At 33.9% G+C, this 19,914-nt stretch overlaps 2 protein-coding genes and 1 long non-coding RNA gene across 5 annotated transcripts; 1 reads left to right on the top strand and 2 right to left on the bottom strand.

Moving 5' to 3' along the window:
- Window positions 1-2,957: 2,957 nt before the first annotated feature.
- On the bottom strand, window positions 2,958-10,155 carry LOC148624806 (uncharacterized). Of its 2 annotated transcripts, XR_015919781.1 has the most exons (4): window positions 9,944-10,155; window positions 4,732-4,951; window positions 3,162-4,081; window positions 2,958-3,119 (listed from the first exon to the last, which is right to left on the bottom strand). XR_015919781.1 is itself a non-coding variant. In XM_088567716.1 (3 exons), exons 1-3 carry the CDS (start codon window positions 10,153-10,155, stop codon window positions 3,944-3,946), a joined length of 570 nt encoding a protein of 189 aa, XP_088423842.1. In that variant the 3' UTR covers window positions 2,958-3,943. The 2 variants fall into 2 exon arrangements, 1 of the variants encoding a protein (XP_088423842.1); XM_088567716.1 differs by having other exon boundaries at window positions 2,958-4,081.
- A 202-nt stretch (window positions 10,156-10,357) lies between these two features.
- On the top strand, window positions 10,358-17,595 carry LOC148624805 (uncharacterized). 2 transcript variants are annotated; one of them, XM_088567715.1, is made up of 8 exons: window positions 10,358-10,469; window positions 11,662-11,754; window positions 12,337-12,513; window positions 12,878-13,052; window positions 13,420-13,705; window positions 14,133-14,240; window positions 14,837-15,088; window positions 17,119-17,595. In XM_088567715.1, the coding sequence occupies exons 1-8, from the start codon at window positions 10,358-10,360 to the stop codon at window positions 17,431-17,433; spliced, it is 1,518 nt and encodes a 505-aa protein (XP_088423841.1). In that variant the 3' UTR covers window positions 17,434-17,595. The 2 variants fall into 2 exon arrangements, with proteins under 2 accessions (XP_088423841.1, XP_088423840.1); XM_088567714.1 differs by lacking the exon at window positions 10,358-10,469 and having other exon boundaries at window positions 11,598-11,754.
- LOC148624804 (uncharacterized) lies at window positions 13,499-17,974 on the bottom strand. Its single transcript, XR_015919782.1, has 3 exons — window positions 17,883-17,974; window positions 14,687-15,147; window positions 13,499-13,619 (listed from the first exon to the last, which is right to left on the bottom strand). It is a non-coding gene; the product is annotated as an uncharacterized LOC148624804 (long non-coding RNA).
- Between the last annotated feature and the right edge of the window lie 1,940 nt (window positions 17,975-19,914).

Genomic DNA, 19,914 nt, shown 5'->3' with positions numbered 1-19,914 from the left:
TACATGCTGGGGTTGTCAGGCTATAATACGGAAAACCTGACCGCAAACCATAGTGGTGCACCGTGTTGGGAAAGATTCCACGTTCCTTGCACGTTAAAGAACCCTGCTGTGGTATTCGATAGGAGTAGGAACCTTTGCGCTCCGCCACAGGAAGCTAAATTGACCGATCTTACCCATCCCCCCTTTTTCCAGTGGCAATCAAAATTTGTCGACCCTATTATCCTTGTGACCCATTTTTTTTTTCATTTCATGTTCATTTTATCATCCATTTCATGTTCATTGTCTGAATATAGCTGAAATATTGCTGCTCGGACGTTAAACCCCAACAAACAAACAAACAAACACAGAAACGTTACCAACAAAATTCCCACATATTTCAAAGACAAATCCATACCAATTATTTCATATTCCTATTCTTTACCCATTGCATCCAAATTTTTCAATTATAAAAGGCTATTGCAGAACATCGAGATTGAGGACTTCAAGGCTAAACCACCTGACTGTTCTTGCAAAACCTCTCCATTCAAATATGGTCCTTCTGGTCACGTCTTTACGGGAGATTTAACCATTATCGAAAACGAATCTTAGCGTAATATCCTTTCTAAAGGTCCCAAGGACCGTGAACCACGCTTCATAAATTGGAATTATAACCTTAAAGTTCTTATAGATGCCATCGAGGACTATGCTAGAAAATGGATAAAACGAGAACAAGAAGACATTGATTCTCTGTCAGAGTGGTTAAAGGCCGTGAGGTCTTTAATTTTGAAACGTTTTAAGTAGGTCAATGAGTGCCAAGGCTACATCAGTTTTCAAAGATCCCGATTTAGCAAAAACATTGTCCACTATACATGACAAATATGTTGTCGTACCAGCACACAAAGCCCAAAACAACATTGTTTTTGTCTGCAAAACGTTCTACATCCAATGTTTATTATCAGACGTAGACGTAGAAAATAATAACTGTGATAAGACCTTAACTGCTACCACTCTCTCCAAAGAAGAGATTATGGAAAACCATAAATCTGTGCTATCTTCTTTTGGTCTCTCTACCACGGACGATGATTGTGATTTACCGTCTATGTACTGGATTCCTTAACTCCACAAGAATCCATACAAACAACGTTTCATAGCAGGATCTGCAAAATGTACCACCAAACCTCTTTCAAAACATTTAACTTCTATACTCACAACTGTCAAAGAGGGTCTGCAGTCTTACCACAACACTTGTTACTCCCGTAGTGGTATTAATTCAATGTGGATCCTGAAAATTTTGAAAGATCTTTTGGAGACAATCAGCTCAAGACTATTATCTGAATATAATAGCACTAAAACCTATGATTTTTCAACACTGCATACTTCTATTCCCCATACTCAGTTATTATCTCGACTTAAAAACATCATACATCGTTGTTTTTCCAAAAATGATGGTACACTTAAATACAAATATATAGTTCTTGGTAGTGATTCCTCATACTTTGTAAGAAATAATTCCAAATCATCTTCCAAATATACAGAGGAAGATGTTTACAAAATGCTGGAATTTTTAATCGACAACATATTTGTCCAATGTGGTGGACGTGTTTTTTCAACAAACGGTCGGCATTCCAGTGGGAACAAATTGTGCTCCTTTACTTGCTGACCTATTCCTCCTCTCTTATGAGGCTGACTTTATAGATATCTGATCAGAAAGAAAGAATATCGTTTGGCTAGATCCTTCAAACTCAGTTTCCGCTATTTTGATGACGTATTTTTAAACAATCCTAATTTCGGGGATTTGATACATCGCATCTACCCAAAAGAACTTGAGATAAAGGATACTACAGACACTGTGAAGTCAGCCTCATATCTTGACCTACACTTAGAAATCAATGGTAAAGGAAAACTATTGACCAAACTTTACGACAAACGTGATGACTTTTCATTCAGAATTGTCAACTTTCCTTTCATCTATGGCAACATCCCTTCGGCACATGCGTAAGGAGTGTTCATATCACAACTCATACGTTATGCCAGAGCTTGCCGAAACAACGCAGACTTTTTGTATCGCGCTAGAACTCTAACAAATAGGCTTCTGGAACTGGGTTATGTTGCTACAAGAAGTCATCACTACAGAAGTTTTATGGTCGTCATCATGAACTCGTTATGGTGTATCCATCTGCACCATGAAAACTGATTTATTCAAAGGGTCATAGTTTTCCTTTCCTCGTTTGTCTTCCCCGGACTTGATTTTTTATGAGCAACTCGGCGAGTGTTTCTAAAAAAGCAGAGGACGCTTTCCCTACCGGTGCACCTGGTCCATGCTCCCAGTTTTTAGTGGAGTCCGAGTTGTTCGTTTGCTTTTGTTGCTTTGTATGTATGATTTTAGTTACTTTATGTTCTTTGTTGTGTATGTCTGTTTTTCATGTCTGGTTTTGTCCCTGGATTACATTCTTTTGATTACCGCTGTGGCCTTGGTTCCCTTGAATACTCTTACAGATTATGACATGAAATTTAGTGTGTATAAGTTACAGGTCAAATGGATGTTTTGTTCGCTACGATGATATTTACTTTTGATTAACTAAAACTCAAAGAAATCAGTCTGAGTTTGAAACTACCGTTCTGAGTAACAGAATTTAGTTACAAGATAAAAGTCTAAAGCCTGAAAAACACTCTTATTCCCTTTTCTTTTATCGGGGTCCTTCTACATGTATTTCTCTTACGAACAAATTTACTTAAATATCCAACATTTGGGACGCGTTGGATATGTGAGCGCGCTCACTATGGTACTTAATTCCTTGTCTTATTATTTTGAATTCTCGACAGGTTTTCACCACCGCAGAAATGAAAGTCTAGGTTGTTATCAAAAGAGTTTTAATACTTTCAGTTTTTTCTTTTCTTTTATTTTTTCATGTTAATGCTTTCTTACAGTGAAATAATGAATTCAGTACTCCTTTTTCGAAAACATACACTAAAGAAAGTAAGCTATTTACTTTCATTTTAATATAAATGAATTACAATTTTTAACAACCTTGTACATGTAATGAATAGTTGCACGCAGAAGAAAATGTATATATAAATGAGTCGGTAAGAATGGAATCACCTCACTCCTCTACGCTCAGGTATGTACAACGTACCTGTACCTGGTATGTACAATGTTCTAGGTATGTACAATGTACCTGTACCTGGTATGTACAATGTACCTGCACACTTAGCACATGGAAAACTTAAAGCAACATTCAATACTTTAAACATTCGTATTGATTACTTATACAACGTACGTATAATGTCATCTGTCTCTAGATATTCTAAGATGTAGAAATCAATATACAGTCAATGCACAATGAATGCAATTTACTATTTTTTAACTTCCATGTAATATACATTTTTCATCTTCTGTCAGAATGAAGTTATACAGCATTCGGTAGTTTTCCTTAATATCCTTTTTATTTATGATTTTGAATTCTCAACTTCACCGCAAAAATGAAAGTCTAAGTTGTTATTAAAAGTGTTTAAATATCTTCAATTTGATTTTTCCTTTTTTTTTGTTATTTTCATGTTAATGCTATCTTACAAATGAAATAAATAATTCAGTACTAGTTTTTTTTTCGAAAAAAAAACGTTCACTATACAGAAACTAAGCCATTATTTTCATTTTTAATATTTAATTTAGTGAAATACTGTAATAACCTTGTACATGTAAATTAAATGAAAGGTTGTATGCAGAAGAAAATGTATAAAAATGAGTCGGCAATTAATAACATTTTGGGAATTACATCGTCCCTCTATATCCAGATATATACAATGTACCTGCATACCTAGTAAATAGAAAACTAAAAGCAACATTCAATACTTTAAACAGTCGTATTGATTAACAAGATATTTATAATGTCCAGTGTCTCTAGCCATCATTGAATGTAGAACTCAATACACGATCAATGCACATTGAATGCAACTATTCTATTTTTTAAATTTTGCCTGCTATACATTTTTCACCTTCGGTCAGAATGAAACTATACAGCATTCGGAAGTTTTCCTCTGTTGCGGCAGTAAATCGTTCACCTAATGTCTCCGATATTAATTCCATGAATGTTGGGTTCATATCCTGAAAAAAATAGTAATAATAGGTGTGGCACACACAACTAAGTCTAACTAGTGCTTAACCAATACATTGTATCAGCGTGACCTTGAAAAACCAAACAATACTTAGAGGCTTTTACTTCGCTCTTCAGTAACAGCCTTTAAATATACATGTACATGTATTACACAAAAGATTATACATACATGTTAAAACCCATAAAAAATATTTATTTTTTTATTAGGAAACAGTAAAAGACTACATGACATAGTCTTTGTTTATCGTTCGGTTGTACATGTAGTTGCACTTGGATTATATAAAAAATAATAAAAATTGTATATGAAAGCACTTTTCAAAAGTTTTCGTTCTTGGTTCGGTAAATTTCAAATGGGGTTAATTAATCAAAATTCTAGATTTATGTTGAGACACTAGAATAAGAGTATTGAGTCACAAAACATACATGTACAGATAAAAATGCGCTGAACTTGTGTTAGATCGAGCGAGATTATCTAAAAACATTTTTCGGTTAATTAAACCCATCTTCACATTTTGTTGGGCAAATCATGCTCTCCGGCTCCCACTTCTAATTAATACAACTACCACAATGTGCATTGGCAAATTTCATAAAAGTGGCATTTTTACATTCTATAATTATTTCGATAACGTTTCAATCTTACCTTTAAAAGTTGAGGGATTTTCTCGTTCGCTGAAAATTCGTGACGAATTTGTGATAAAGCTTTATCAACTTCTTCTAAATTGTTTACAACATCATCAAATAGTCCAAATATTTCCATGGCATCATTTTCAAATTCAAAACTTCCTTTAATATCCTCTTCCGGTTTTTCACTATCATACGAAGGGAAATGTTCTACATAATCTGGATGCTTTTTTAAAAATCTGAAATTGAGAACAGAAATACTATAAGTATAAGCACCCAAAATCTCGGTTGGTACGGCGCGAGTTATTTTAAACATATATTTAATTAGAAACCGAGCAAAATACCCTCATGTTTCAAATGTTATTGGTACCAATAAACATTTCAAGGCGACGCGGTCGAAAATAAATTCTCACTCTTGCCGCCTGAAACTTCAACTTTGCTGAACACTGTGTGCGAGTGTGTGAGTTTTTTTTTTTTTTTTAATTATTATTATTATTTTGATTTCGGAGGGCTGATCAAGCAGCATAAATAAATATAAATATAACGCTACAAGTATTAATAAATAAATAAACAGTACATTTTGATAGAAACAAAACAGAATAAAAAATATGGTACTGCATTTGAGCGTTATATGAGCAATGTGACGTATTCGCTTTATTTTATTATCGTTTTTTACTTTAGTTGCGTTGAAAGTTCTAATGAAAAAATATTAGCAGTAGATATTTCTAATGTAAATTGAATGTACTTTTACAAGGTTCGACAATCTTTAAAACATATTGCTACGGTTTTCCTTTTGACAGACGCTAAAATTGCAAATGACTGAAAATGAAACGCCGTTTTTCCGTTGTGACAATTAAATCCGCTTTACAGTTTTAAAGTTGTTGTTGTCGTAACATTATCAAAGTTTCCAGTCACCGGGAACTGCTTTTAAAAATGCATTCGATGTACATTTCATCCTATAAAAGTTGTTTCGCTCGGTCACCGAAATATCTGGCTATAGCAGTTAAAATAACAATCTGTCTCGTCTATCGTCACGTAGGACGCGTTTCAAGACAATAATTATCAGCCAGTTTGCACTTTTGTCAACAGATGTTTAAGCAGAGCACACATGATTACATGTAGTCCACTGATCGTCATTTAGTTTCAATCAAGACTTTGACAAAAAAGACCCATTAATGCGCCTACTTGGACCAGACATGAAACGATGGGCATGACGTTTTTGTAAGCAGACAAGGAATTTTTATGTTCGAAATTGTAAAATTATGAAGTCAACTTAATATTTCATACCATGCACAAGTTTAAAAGGCTTTTGATGCACATTTTTACCCGTTTATAACAGAAACATATGCTGCTGTACAGAGAGATAACTTAGAAGAAATAGCATTATAATACATGTGTACAGATATCTGAAGAAACAACCAATAGGTATATAGATCATAGTTACCACTGAATTAGAGTTATCTTTCTTTTACCAATTAATTTACCTGTAACAATAAAAACATTTTTTTGTCGCAGACAGATTCCTATATTAGAACACTAATAGGCGTAATTCACATTTCTGTTGTATGTATCGAAAAGTTTTTTGTGAATATTAATATGTTTGTTGCTTACTATTTCGTGTTTCTTTTTTTTTCTGAAACGACCAACATGCATTGCATAGTGGTGATTGATTAAGGTTATTACTATTACGTTTAAGAACACAAAAGAGATTGTGACAGAACTTGGCATGTATTATGTTTATAATGACCAACATTTTGTGATCATAATATTATGACATGTTACAGGTGTTTTAAACATTAAAGTTTGGGTTTTTCGTACATTATAAGAATAGGGCAGCTTGACAATATATATTTCGGTGGGTAGTTAAAGTTTGTTTTTTTTTTTCGGGGGATGACACATCATGCAAATTTTATAATGATGCTTTCAGCATGACCCCCGTCCCCCACATTTTCCCATATTATAAAAAGACATTAAGTTATTTGGTTGGGCATCTTAACATCATATTCTTCTTTTAAAATATCTGAAACGCATACAATAATAAAAACCTGCATTAACTTTCACCATTGATACTAAATTTACTCCTAATTCATTAGCGAGAGGACCTTTTATATAAATTATACCTACGGTTAGAGTTGCTTAAATCATTTCTCTATCAAGCTTTATTTCGTAAGAATGTTACCATCCGAATGATTGAGAGTTGAGAAAAGTTTAAAGCAAAACTTCTATGGATGAGAATCGTTTTTCTTTTTTTTTAAAACGATGTAGATGTGCACAATTCACTCTGCAATGTACAATGTTGGAAAACTCTAGCATAAATTAAGTATTTACTAGGTTAAAAAATAAGTCGTACATTTTTAATCACTCTATTAGAATGAAGGAAATTAATTGTTTTCGTTAGATCATGCAAGTAACGTATTTTTCAAATTGCAATAATCAATAAAAAGCTTCGCAGAGCGCGGCATGATACGACCGCAGTGGTCGATTACGCTGTTTTTGACACACTTAAACATAGGGACTTATAATTCATTACGTTCACAAGAAGTTATTTTTTGACACTATATTGCATAGGAAACGAAATTCCATTAAAATTTTCAAAATCAGACTGAAAATGAAAAAAAAAGATGATTATTGGGGTGTGCCTCCTTTGCCTCCTTTGACCCCTTATAACTCGAAAACCGAAAGAGATATCTGATATCTGATTGAAAATTGCAGGTAGGATTTTTGTGAGGAATACAAAAAAATAAAAATCGAAATCGGACCAAAACTTGTTAAAAAGTTGAACTTATTTCGCATCCCCCTATAACTTGAAAACGGTCCAAAAGACATCAAATCTGCTGATCCATTTTTTACTATTATTTGAAATGGAACACAATAATAAAAAAAAATAAAAAATGGAAGGAAAACGAACAAACTACATGAACATAGGTTTTAATATTTTTACCATTTTTGGCCCGTAATTATAAAACGGTAGGGTCTACAAATTCAAAATAAAATAGGAACCTTCCTGTAGTGATTAGTAAAAGAGTATCAAAAGTTCATAACAGTTGGTCAACCACAACTAAAGTTATCGCACGGAAATGTTCCTTGTCCGTAGTCGACGACTACTGCGCGGTCGTATGAAGTAGTTCTCTACAACATATTTTTAAACAAAATTTGTAATGATAATTTAAAATTCGACTAATTTCAAATAAAATTCCAAGTGCGATGAAACGAGTTACTCTTGCCTGACGTTTAGACCTACACATACTTAAATACAGACTTCGTATAATATTTTATTCATGTTTTACTATAATAAAAGTTATATATCTTATCGCTATCGAATACGCAGCGAGGCATTCATAATAAATATACTTAGTGGTTTAAAGTAATCGAAATAAGGATTTAATGTAATCATATTTTGATAAACCAAACTGTATTATATATGATATGTTTGGTTATTCCTGATCAATTTACCATGCTCTGACTAAACCAAAACGCCTTGCAGATTGCAGGAGCAATTCAAGTCTTCAGTAGAACATTAAATGGTTAAAAGCTGTTCTTTAGAATTCTATAGTAAGAGTCTTTACAACTTGAAACCACATTTTTTCAATATTTGTTTAACTACATGCAACAATATTGATTCACGTAACGTTCGTACTGTGCTCGAATATTCTGAATTTGTTAACTACTAAAATGAACTGAAGAATTTTTTTACAAGAATTACACAGACTGAAGTTTTAAAGTGCTAAAAATGGTGCCAGAGGGTACTAAAAACGCAAGAAAAAAATGATTACTTTCGCAATTCAACCATGTTCATGTGTACACATGTGTGTAGGTATACATATAGATATGAGACAAGTTACAAGATTGTTGTAGTAATTACAGTATTTTCTCAGTACATGTAATATTACTTGCTTGTCAAACGTAAACTGTCTATGACACAGGTATGCGAGAAAAATGCAGCTTACACAAACAAAAACAACCTTAGCTTATTATAGACAAATCGAAATGCATTTCATATAGGTATGGAAAAAAATGTATAAAAAAAGATAAATGCAAGAAGGACAGTGTCACACAATTATAACGAGAATGGATATGGTGAAAATGTCAAAGAGACAAAAACCCCACCGGGATAAAAAAAAAAAAAGTCATTTCAAGGTCACCCATGGGTCTTCAATGAACGACGCGGAAACCTTCACACCGCAGGGCAGGCTACAGCGGCACCAAAACAACATTATACACATGTAAGCGAAATGGTTGCCCTTATAGAGTTCACTGGCTTGAGCTTGACGCAACATTAAACAAATCTGAAAGTGAAACGAAACAAGACATGAAGACGTATATTGTACATGTATAAGTAGCGTAAAAGAACACAATAAATTTCAGCACCGTTGATAGGAAAAAAACCAAATTACACGTAGCAATGACTGTCATGCATCATGTTATATACATTTGTATGTATAGTGTACATGTACCGATCTTTGTTTTAAAGTCTTGACCTCTTTTGTGATAAGCTTCCAGATCGTTCAAACTGAATTCGTCGAAATATCTCCAAAGCTATATACATGTACGTGCACATTTCTATTGTATTATTTTGTTTTGATTTTTATTGTAAGGAAGTTGGAAACAAATGGGACATTACCATTATTGTATATATTTTACATTGGTTTCATTACATTACAAGTTGCTAAAATAATGGCTTATTGATAAAAAACGAGATACCAGGCTGTGGTAAGAAAAAACGAAAAAAAAACGTATGCAGGGGTCAAGCAGAAGAAACATGAATATTGAAAAGCATCTACATTGCCATATTTCCACAAAATATGGAATGAAAAGAGATAAAAATACAAAAACGAAGATGGTAAATAAAACTTTTGGATGTTAACGTAGTGATGAGAATGAAAAGCTACACAGTACTTTGGGAAAAGCAATCTTATTAAAATTAGACTTACCAATTGAGCAGTCCTACATCCAGACAGAATGGAACAATTGATAGATAATATTTTAACTAGATTATGGGAAATGAAAAACAAAAGCCGGATTTTGTGGCTTATATAAATGTGAACATTGTCACAAAGGTATTCAATGAATTAAAGTACATGTACTCACTGTGATGTGTTATTGTACATGTTTTGTGCAAGCATTATAATGCAGAACTATATCATTGTTAAGAAAACTAACTACAAGAAAAGTCATGTATATCATATAGAGTGCATCTTATTGCTATTGTATTTATTTACATGTCCATGTACCTTAATAAGTTTTCTTTAGCGATCTCCTCCATTGAACGTGTAACTGCTTTCCATGCATTCCGTAAACTAAAAACTTGTCTGTAAGTGTGAAATGGTAATCTTGGATCTACAGTTTTTCTGGCCGAGCTGGATTCGGGCAAGTCCAACTTCTTCTTCTTCTTTGAATTAGACTTTGATTTAGATCCTTTAAATTTCGACTTAATTGCACCCATGTTTTATTATAATATTTCCGTACACAATATTTATATTCTTTATAAATGTCCAATTATCCACTTTTTTGCATATTAGTAAAAAATAAAATCGCAAAAACACACACATACAAACACAAAACAGTGTTATCGGCTGTAATGTCTCCAATTCTATAAGATATGATTTAGTAGATACAGACATCGGATATAATAAGTATATAATTAAATGTCATGTACATGGATAAGCGTTGTAGATCTGTACCCGTGCCAAAATTTTTCTTTTGGATTTAGATTTGCATTCTATTCCAACGTCATACAAACAAAGCCCTATATTCAAGGTATGTACAATCTAAGGTGAACAAACTGAATCAATATTTAGATTTAATTTTTACTTTGACAAATATACATTTATTGTAACGGTAGGTGATAAAATTCGGCAGTGATTTAAATTAAGATTTTAATCGTATCGAATTAAGGTGATGCTTGGTTAAAAATGGACGATATTCTTATTAAGTACCTTTAATATACTTCCAGTGAAATCAGCCTAATTTAAATTATCAAACGAAAATCAAATTTGAACTTAGTGAATTCGAACTAAACTCTGAAGTCAAGATGTAGAATTAAGGTCCTTTCAAAATTCAGTGATGTACATGTGTAGTTGAGGATGCTTATAGTTTAAAAGAGTAATCAAGGGAACCAAGGTTATAGCGGTAACCAAAAGAATGCAATCCAGGGACAAAGACCAGACATGGAAAAAAGACATACACAACTAAGAATTTGTTAGTAAAAACGATTTTTATTTGCTAAAAGAACGAACGGGGATGCAATGTTGTCCAACTTACGTGTTATTTTTCCTTCAATACAATTAGACACAACACCTTGAATATAAACACAACAACTGAACAATTACTTCATACAAAACTAACAGCAATGGAAAAAAACGAGGCATGCATTTGCTAAATCGGACAACAGTAGCCTAGACACCCTTTTAACAATGGACTTAACTTACAGGAAGCAATCCGATTTTCTTATATGTCTTTTAAATATATTTCAAGTGAAGAAATATTTTCATGGGTATTCAAGGTTTGAAAAAGTGCTGAATATGATTTATTTTTTCGTTTCAGTGGATATGTTGCAAAAATAGTCACTTGTTTTCACTTCTACGTGTAGCTTCAAGAGGCTTTATGTATTTATAAAGTCGTTTCGCATGAATTTTTGTACATAATGATCACGTTTGATACCTATCATTCAAATGTGCATAATAATCACGTTTTATGCCTATCATTCAAATGTACATAATAATCGTAACACTTAAGATTCAACGTTCCAATATCAACATATCATCTTTTCAATGTTAACGTCAAAATAGGAATGTTCTCTACATCAAGTTTAAGTAAATGTCACCAGGCTCTGCCTTTATGTCAGATAAGGCTAAAACAAATGTGGTTATCAAAGTACAAATAAAGATGGTAGTCCCTGGTTCAACTGTGTTTTTATTTATGTTTTCTCTGTCTTTCGGAATCCATATAGATATTCTAAAACCAGAAACCTCTGACGGCCCAGATGCAGCCCTGATTATAGTTCCAGGAGCAAGCATTGAGGGAATCGCTTACGAGCCACTTGGTAAGTTCGTACATATTTAAGGAGAATGTTGTGTTATTCGGATATTACAGGTGTTATAGAATTTATTTTAGAGCGTTTTGTCTAGAAATCATAATATTTAATAACTTTTGTGTACTGCTGCATGAATGTAGGCCCGCTGATAACAACTATTACATCTGCATATGTACCTCCAGCCACTAATAATTCCAATACGGCATCGATAAGTTTGAATTACATGTAACTACCATTCTCTATATTGACAAGTACATGTGTCGGTTGGTTATCGAAATACCATCGAAAAACGATATCTGATTTATATCATTATTCATAACATTTAGACCATACTCAGGCGCGTATCCAAGGACTGGTGTACCGGACGTACGCCCCTCCTCCTAAATCAGTAAGAAATAAAATTTTCACCACAAGTTTCACCCCATAATATTTTTTTGCCTTGCTTTGCACTGCATTTAATTCAATTAACGCCCCCCCCCCTCCCCAATTCAATTCCCGGATCCGCCCCTGATACTTTCCAATCATGTGGACTATAATGTACAAACACAAAAATAATTGTATTATAGAATATAAATGTGTCGCATTTTTCAGCAAAGGTAATACAAAAACGAAGCGAATTCAAGTTATGGATTGCATTATTGGGTGGGTTCGTTGACAAATTTGCTAACCCACTTCAACTTCCATCTGCATTCACCAAAGCACAGAAAGAATTGAAATCTCAGGGTTACAATGGGAAGAATGTATTTCTTGCCGGACATAGCCTTGGAGGTAAGTATGACTATATTATAGGAACCTTTGTTGATTTGACTGTAGTAGGTGTTTAAAAATTACATTTTCAAGCTGTTCTTGTAATGCACAAAAAGATCCATTGAGATCTATTCTAAACGTTGGTACGTGTGGCTGCATGTGACTATGTATCACTTTTGAGTACGAAATTATTTACCACGACAAAGGTACATATGTATTATTGTTCTGCTTAATATAATATTTTGTAAGAAATATGTAAATTGTAATTAAGTTTAAGTGAAAGTTACATATGATATATTATAATGACCTATATAATAGTAAATACCTTCATTTCAAACATTATTACATCTACGACTTATTCAACACTCAACTTCACGACTCGCAGGAGCTGTAACAGCCCAGTTTGGTCAAAAATCATCAGAGCCCCTAGAAGGGGTTTTATTATTTTCTGCATACATCACTAAGGGGCACACACTCAATGATTATCCGTTCCCAGCATTGACTATCAGTGGTGACCTTGATGGGTTAACGAGGACAACACGGATTCTCGATACGTTCGTGTAAGTTTTACAATATATTGTGACTGTACCCAAGAAACGACTGTCTTAAATGTATGGATTGGTCCCCATGTCATCAACATTGTAACTACATGTATTGGTTCCCATGTCATCAACATTGTAACTACATGTATTTGTCCCCATGTCATCAACATTGTAACTACATGTAATTGATACTAAAGTTTTTGATTTAATATCACCAGGTTGAAAATCTCTCTATTCTTACGGCCCAGTTTTTAATGAAAAGGTCTTAGGCTAGGTAAATCGTTCATAATAAATGTGAAGAACATCCCCATCACCACAAGTAAATATCACAGCATGTTCAAAATTATACTGTATAATAACACTGTAACTGCTCTTGTTTACCAAGTGAACTTCAGATGGATGTTGCTGTCAAACCTTACCAGAAATACACCAAACCAGTTGTGGTAATGGAAGGAGTCAACCACGGACAGTTTGCATCTGGAGCTCTTCCTAAAGCTGTGACAGATCATGATCTTAATCCAGAGGTGTCGCAGGATCGTGCCTACGATACTATTGCCAATTATACCAATGCTTTCATGGTTTACACTAGGAATGATACGAAGAAGACTGATATTAAAAAAGCAATCTCTCTTTTAGATGATGCTTATTCCAGTACATCTTCATTGATGAAGGTACATATAAATGAATATAATTGGGACGGGTGTTTATTTTGTATATTTTGTTTCTTTTTTGTTGGATTCTTAACATAAATTCGTTATATTAAAAAAAAAAAAAAAAAACAACTTTTACATTAATAAGCAGGCAAGGGTTTTTATTCACTTGACAATATCGTTAACCACTTTATACCAGAGGTTTATAAGGTACACTCTCCGTCTACTCATCTTGAAAGATAAATCATATCAGAATCTGCTTAATCATAGATCAATTCATAATCAATAAAAAATGAGTTTAAAGATTTTTAAGATGGCCACATAGATAATTAAGTCTAAAGCCAATGTTCTACTCATGCGATGTTATATGAAATGCGTATTTTATATTCATACAACTGCCCATGCATGGTGTATTTATATAAGAACATTATATCTTTTTTTTATACAGCCTTTGCATGAAATAAAAGCTCTGGATCAAAATGACGAATGGATTTCACATTGGACCAACACCGCACAGCAACTGAAAATCAACTTGAAAAATAAGACAGCAGCACAGGTGTGGATATCGCGGCAAATACAATATCGTTGACAACTTCTTCCGCAGACCTAATAACTTCCTGGTTTACTACGCATCACTTCGCTTGTTTTTATGTTCTGCTATGAGGTTTAAAGCTTTGAAATAGAGAATATACTCTCAGCGCATGAGATTGACACAATACCTGCAGTTTGTAGACTTAGGGATTTGATAGGGGAACATTGTATTTGTACTAATGCAATGCCATGCTAATCATTATAATGTAGTTCTCCTAAATTGAACTTTATACATTCTTAGAAGTATTTGATTTAATTGCTAAGGTGCACTCGATATGCCAAAACTAAAGACTGTTTTACAAGGCAAGCTTGTAGCTCAAAAACGAAATTATTGTGTTATTATACGGGTGTACGTACATTGTATTTTGAATGCTCTCATTTTGACCAATAAAAAATGAATGACTTATGTACCTGTTGCGACTGGTGCATTATAATAATTGATGTTTAGTTGGCTCGCAAAATGTCCTCCTGAAATCTCGTCATTGTGCATGTACTTGAGGTGCATGACTGCAATTAATTCTATTCTGTTATATAGTTAACTTTCTTCAACAATTATTTCAGTTTGTTAATTATGAAGACGAGTCAGAATTTCTTCCTTCGATACCTAAACCTGCGGAACTACCAACTGCAGATAACATGACACAAATTATCAGTTTTACCACACTGTGGTTAGAGCCTAACCCTGTAGATGTCACCACAGATCCAATTAGTCCTCTCCAACTGAAGGCCACGATGAGGAGTCAGGAAGCCATTGAGAAACTGTTACCCGCCCGACCTTTTGGAGTTCCAGCTACTTGCAAGGAGATCAACGAGGTAAAATTGTTGTAAAGACGGCAGCTACGTATAAATGGTAATCAAGTTGCTTGAAAAAACTGAAAAAAATAGCATAAGACGAACGACAAGCTTCATATTACAGAAAAATGTATAATAGCCGTATGATACGTGTATCTATAATCCTCGTCTTCGGATGCATGACAACAAACTGTTGTATAATATGGATGGAACGTCAGCGACGGTCTATATATGTAGTATCTAAGATAAGAACTATGCCAGCACTCCACAGTTTACTTTAGTTTCGCACATTTGTCAAGGAATGAAAAAAATGACATTAATGGAAACTGGTGGTTGCTATAGTGATTAAAATTGAAGATTCTATGGTAGATAAAACGTTTTCTAAAAAACGAAGACTTCTGAAAGTATTTTGCAATGTTTCGTATATTTCCATTGTTGAAGAGGTTTTTTTCAATGACAATTTGAATTCATTGTGAAAGTGAAAGTAAAACATTTTTTTCATGCTAAATTAGATAAATGGATTACAATGTGAAATAGCTAAAAATCTAACAGGTTTTGCCCATATGAAGAAGGGGTTTTCTAAGGGAGACATTGTAACTGATTTAGGGCATAAAATAAAAAAAATAGATATTTTGCCAGAAGTTCGACTTTTTTTATCCCGATTATTAACTTTTTCGCAATATTCAGCATATTTTTTGCAATGTTTCTATGGTAACCATTTATATTGTCGGTTATGTTTTCGCAGATAAAAATTTACAACGTTTTTTAGTCCTTGGCTAGAGCTGTAACTAGATATATAGATTTATAGATGTTTGACATTTTTTTCAAAGACTTAGTGATAAATGTTACAGAGCATCAGATTAGGCAATTACTTAGTTAAAATCCCGACTCAAAAAACATTATACATCGTTGTTACTCCAAAAAAGACGGTATATTTAGATACAAGTATGTAGTAAGGATTCCTCATAGTTTATAAAAAGATAATTCCAAACCATCTTCCTAATATACCGAAGAAGATGTTGTCAAAATGCTGGAATTGTTGATCGACAACTTATTTGTCCAGTGTGGTGGACGCGTTTTTCAACACACGGTCGGCATTCCAATGGGAACAAATTGTGCTCCTCTACTTGCTGACCTATTCCTTCACTCTTATGAGGCTGACTTAATAGCTAATCTGATCAAAAAGGAGGAAAATCGTTTAGCTAGATCCTTATATAGATGACGTATTATCTTTGAACAATCATAGTTTCGGGGATTTGATACATCGTATCTACCACCAAAGAACTTTAGATAAAGGATACTACAGACACTGTGAAGTCAGCCTAATATCTTGACCTACACTTAGAGATCGATGGTAAAGGAAAACTATTGTCCAAACTTTACGACAAACGCGACGACTTTTCATTTCGTATTGTTAACTTTCCTTCATCTGTGGCAACATCCCTTCAGCATCTACGTAAGGAGGTTTTATATCACAACGAAAACTGATTTGTTCAACATGTCATAGTATTCTTTTCCTCCTTCGTCTACTCTGGACTTGAATTGTTATGAGCAATTCGGCGGATGTTTCTAGAAAAGCAGAGGACGCTTACACTACCGGTGCACTTGGTCCATGTTCCCAGTTTTTAGTGGAATCGAATTCCTCATTTACTTTTGTTACTTTGTATGTATTATTTTGGTAATTTTAGGTTCTTTGTTTTCCGCGACTGATCTTTGTCCCTGGATTACATTCTTTTGATTTCCGCTAGAATCTTGGTTTCCTTGATTATTCTTTCGTGTACATATAAAACACGTATGCATATGTAACTAAGGAGTGTTCTTTGTATATTCACTTCAAATACAGGGGCTGCTCCTAATATCAAATACAATGTAAGCAGCCCAACCAGTACATAAACTCTATTCCGGCTGCATATTTGATAAAGGGAGCAAGTCCCTGTGTTTCAAACGATAGATTATATGTTTCTAAAAACGTTCTGAATACAAATGTACAAGTATATGCAATAAGTCCATAAATTACTCCCATATATTTTAACAGTCATTTATTTAAACAGGAGGCTTTCACATTAGCATACTCAAAAGCATCAGCGAAGGCGAGAGCAAGATACAAATCTGGAGGAAAATATATCAAATTTAACGAAGACAAGCAAGTCACAACGACTATGTCGTGGTTGTTTGCAAAACTTGAGCTTGACTACAATACAACAGGGTTGACCGTGACAGCAACTAGGTACAAGCAACCAGTTTCCAAGGAAATCGATTCGGGTCAAGATGACTGTACATTATTATCTCCCTTTAGGGCTATGGAATGGATTTATATTGACTCATTGAAAGATACGAAGTCGAATATGACTAAATCCTTCTTCTGAAACTGTCTATACGTACGTTTGTAAATGAATGGTTTAGATACATGTAGTTTCTTCAAAAAGCAAATTTGAAAGTCTATAGATTCAGTGTTACGGTTTTGTTATGATCATCAAAACAATGGTTTCATTGTAACATTGTAACATATATATATGTAGTATAAGATAGTTGTATTGTGTTATGGTTCTATTGAAGAAATTGCTGACGTGTCTTTCAATGAAGTACTTGGCCCAAATAAACCACAGGGCAGGACGCGTTTTTATGAGAATTTAACACATCCGGTATCAAAAATATCATACACACAGAGGAGACCGAGAAAAGAGTATAGTTTGACTTACAAAGAAAGACAACTCTGCCTTTACAATTGTGTCCGTGTTTGAAGAGAAAAAATATTTAAATATCTACGATTTCATAAACCCCACATTAAAAAAACATTGTCACCAGTTATTCTTACCTTTAGTGCAAATAAGACACGGACACCTTTCGGGGTAATCCGCTCGGTTGTAATGGTGCGGTTGAGAGGTACGTGTATAGTTTTTATCTGTGGGAACTGATTATCAAATGGTGTCTTATCTACACTCCGTGCAGATTTTCATGGGGATGGGTTGGATGAGTTGTAAATGAGAATAAAACCTAAACACCTTCCCTATAACTGTTTAGTATTTGTCATTTAAAAAAAAACAATGAAACTGTAATAATTTTGCTGGTTTCAAGACGTAAACTTGCTTGTGTATTTTTTTAGAAATCTGAGTGCGTAGTTCCTGTAACAGATCTTTACAAAAGATGCATAGCTGTCCTCCGATGAAAAGCATAATTTGATGTCTTTTTATCAAGTTTCAATTGTTTTCTCTCACCATCTAGCTATCAAATATACTTCCAACATCACATCGGAGTGCCTTTTGTTCCTTTAAATTAATTGTAACATCCAAGATAGTAAAATTTTTGCATTAGTTTTTTTTACAAACCAACGGATGCCCATTGTTACTTTAACTATCAGACCTGTCATCTTCAGATATGCAAAAGATGCCTTTCTAAGGTAATAATTTCTGAGAATTCACCGTATTTGCAGCGACGACGACATAGATTTTTTGGCTCAATGTGACATAATGAAATCATTCTTTGTCAAGAAAGGCTATCCTAGCAAAGTTGTGGATCGAACAACCGCCTTAGTTTTCCAGAATAATAGTTCTGAGTCTATGAAAAAGAGAGTGAGAAATATCAGTGTCCGTGTCTCTTTGGTTTTGACAAACGATCCTAATACAATTAACGTTACAACCCAGAATATTCTGAATCGCAACTTTAATTTAAATTCACAGTTCTCAAAGACTATCGAATTAATATCGTCAGTATTCAACGGTTTGCTTTCCATTACTGTCTATAGAAAAGGAAAGAGTCTGTAAGTGAATACACATCTTTCGAGGGTGCCGCTAGACGTCTTCCTATCAGTTAAAATGGCACACGACAATGTATGCGATCACGCTATTCGACAAGTCTAACTGACGAAGTCGTCGGACCAGCCATGGTCTTCAATGCGTCACCAATGGAAAGGATTGTCTAGTCGGTGATTTTTTGTTTGCCAATCACTGTGTCAATGTTAATTATGAAAACGGTCCTTTTAGAAACATGTTGAGTCAAAAAACAGATCATCATGCAGTTTTCTTGGGACTGTCCATCCCTTCGGATTATTGTCAAAACCCGCATTTTTCAGTTGTCATAGCACGGTTTTCAGTTTGGTTTTTTTCATAATTAATACTTGCAATTTCGAACTTAACGCATTTTCACCGTGATCAAGATCTATTTTGAAGGGCACTTCACCTTTAGAAATTTTTGCCCGTCGAATGTCGTAAGATCGAAAATTTTGGCCACATTTTCTGAATTTTTATGCATTTTAGTTTGTTTGTATTTAGTTCCCTTTACCTTTTGAATATGCTATTGTTCAATTACTTATTATTATTATTTCTATAGAAAGTTCGGTTAAAATAACGAATTAAACAAGATCTGATTCAATTTGTAGAAGCAAATATGCGTGGTGGTATAATGTTACATCATCGGCTTAGCATATTAACAAGTACATTTTATCTGTAATGGTACAATCCTACAACAGTTAAGAAGTGTTTTAACTCCAGATTGTGTCTCTCTCCATCTAATCAAACACATTTCATGTCTTACATTCTCTATGCAACAAACAACAAATTACCAACTATATAAACAAGCGACAGTTCAACTTTGGAATTACTTCCCTTACCATATCGTTCGTGTTTTGTGTGAAAGGAAATGCGAGTGTGTGTTAACAAAAGCATGAAGAGACAGATGTTTTTATGATACATATCCCTGAAGGATTTAAGACCAGTGCCCCGAGTGTGTCATGTCCCGTTTTGGCATTATGTTTTTACTTACAAGGAAAAAACTTTCCTGGTGGAGATACTTAAGGTGTACATGTATCCACCGTTCTGTATTTTGCCCATACGTGCATATTTATAAACACA

The sequence above is a fragment of the Perna viridis genome, chromosome 2 (genome assembly GCF_037379345.1).
Source record: "Perna viridis isolate PV_CMFRI_1.1 ecotype Kerala chromosome 2, ASM3737934v1, whole genome shotgun sequence".
Lineage (NCBI taxonomy): Eukaryota > Metazoa > Mollusca > Bivalvia > Mytilida > Mytilidae > Perna > Perna viridis.
Note: the sequence above shows the minus strand (reverse complement) of the source record. Positions and strands in the feature narration are given on the sequence as shown.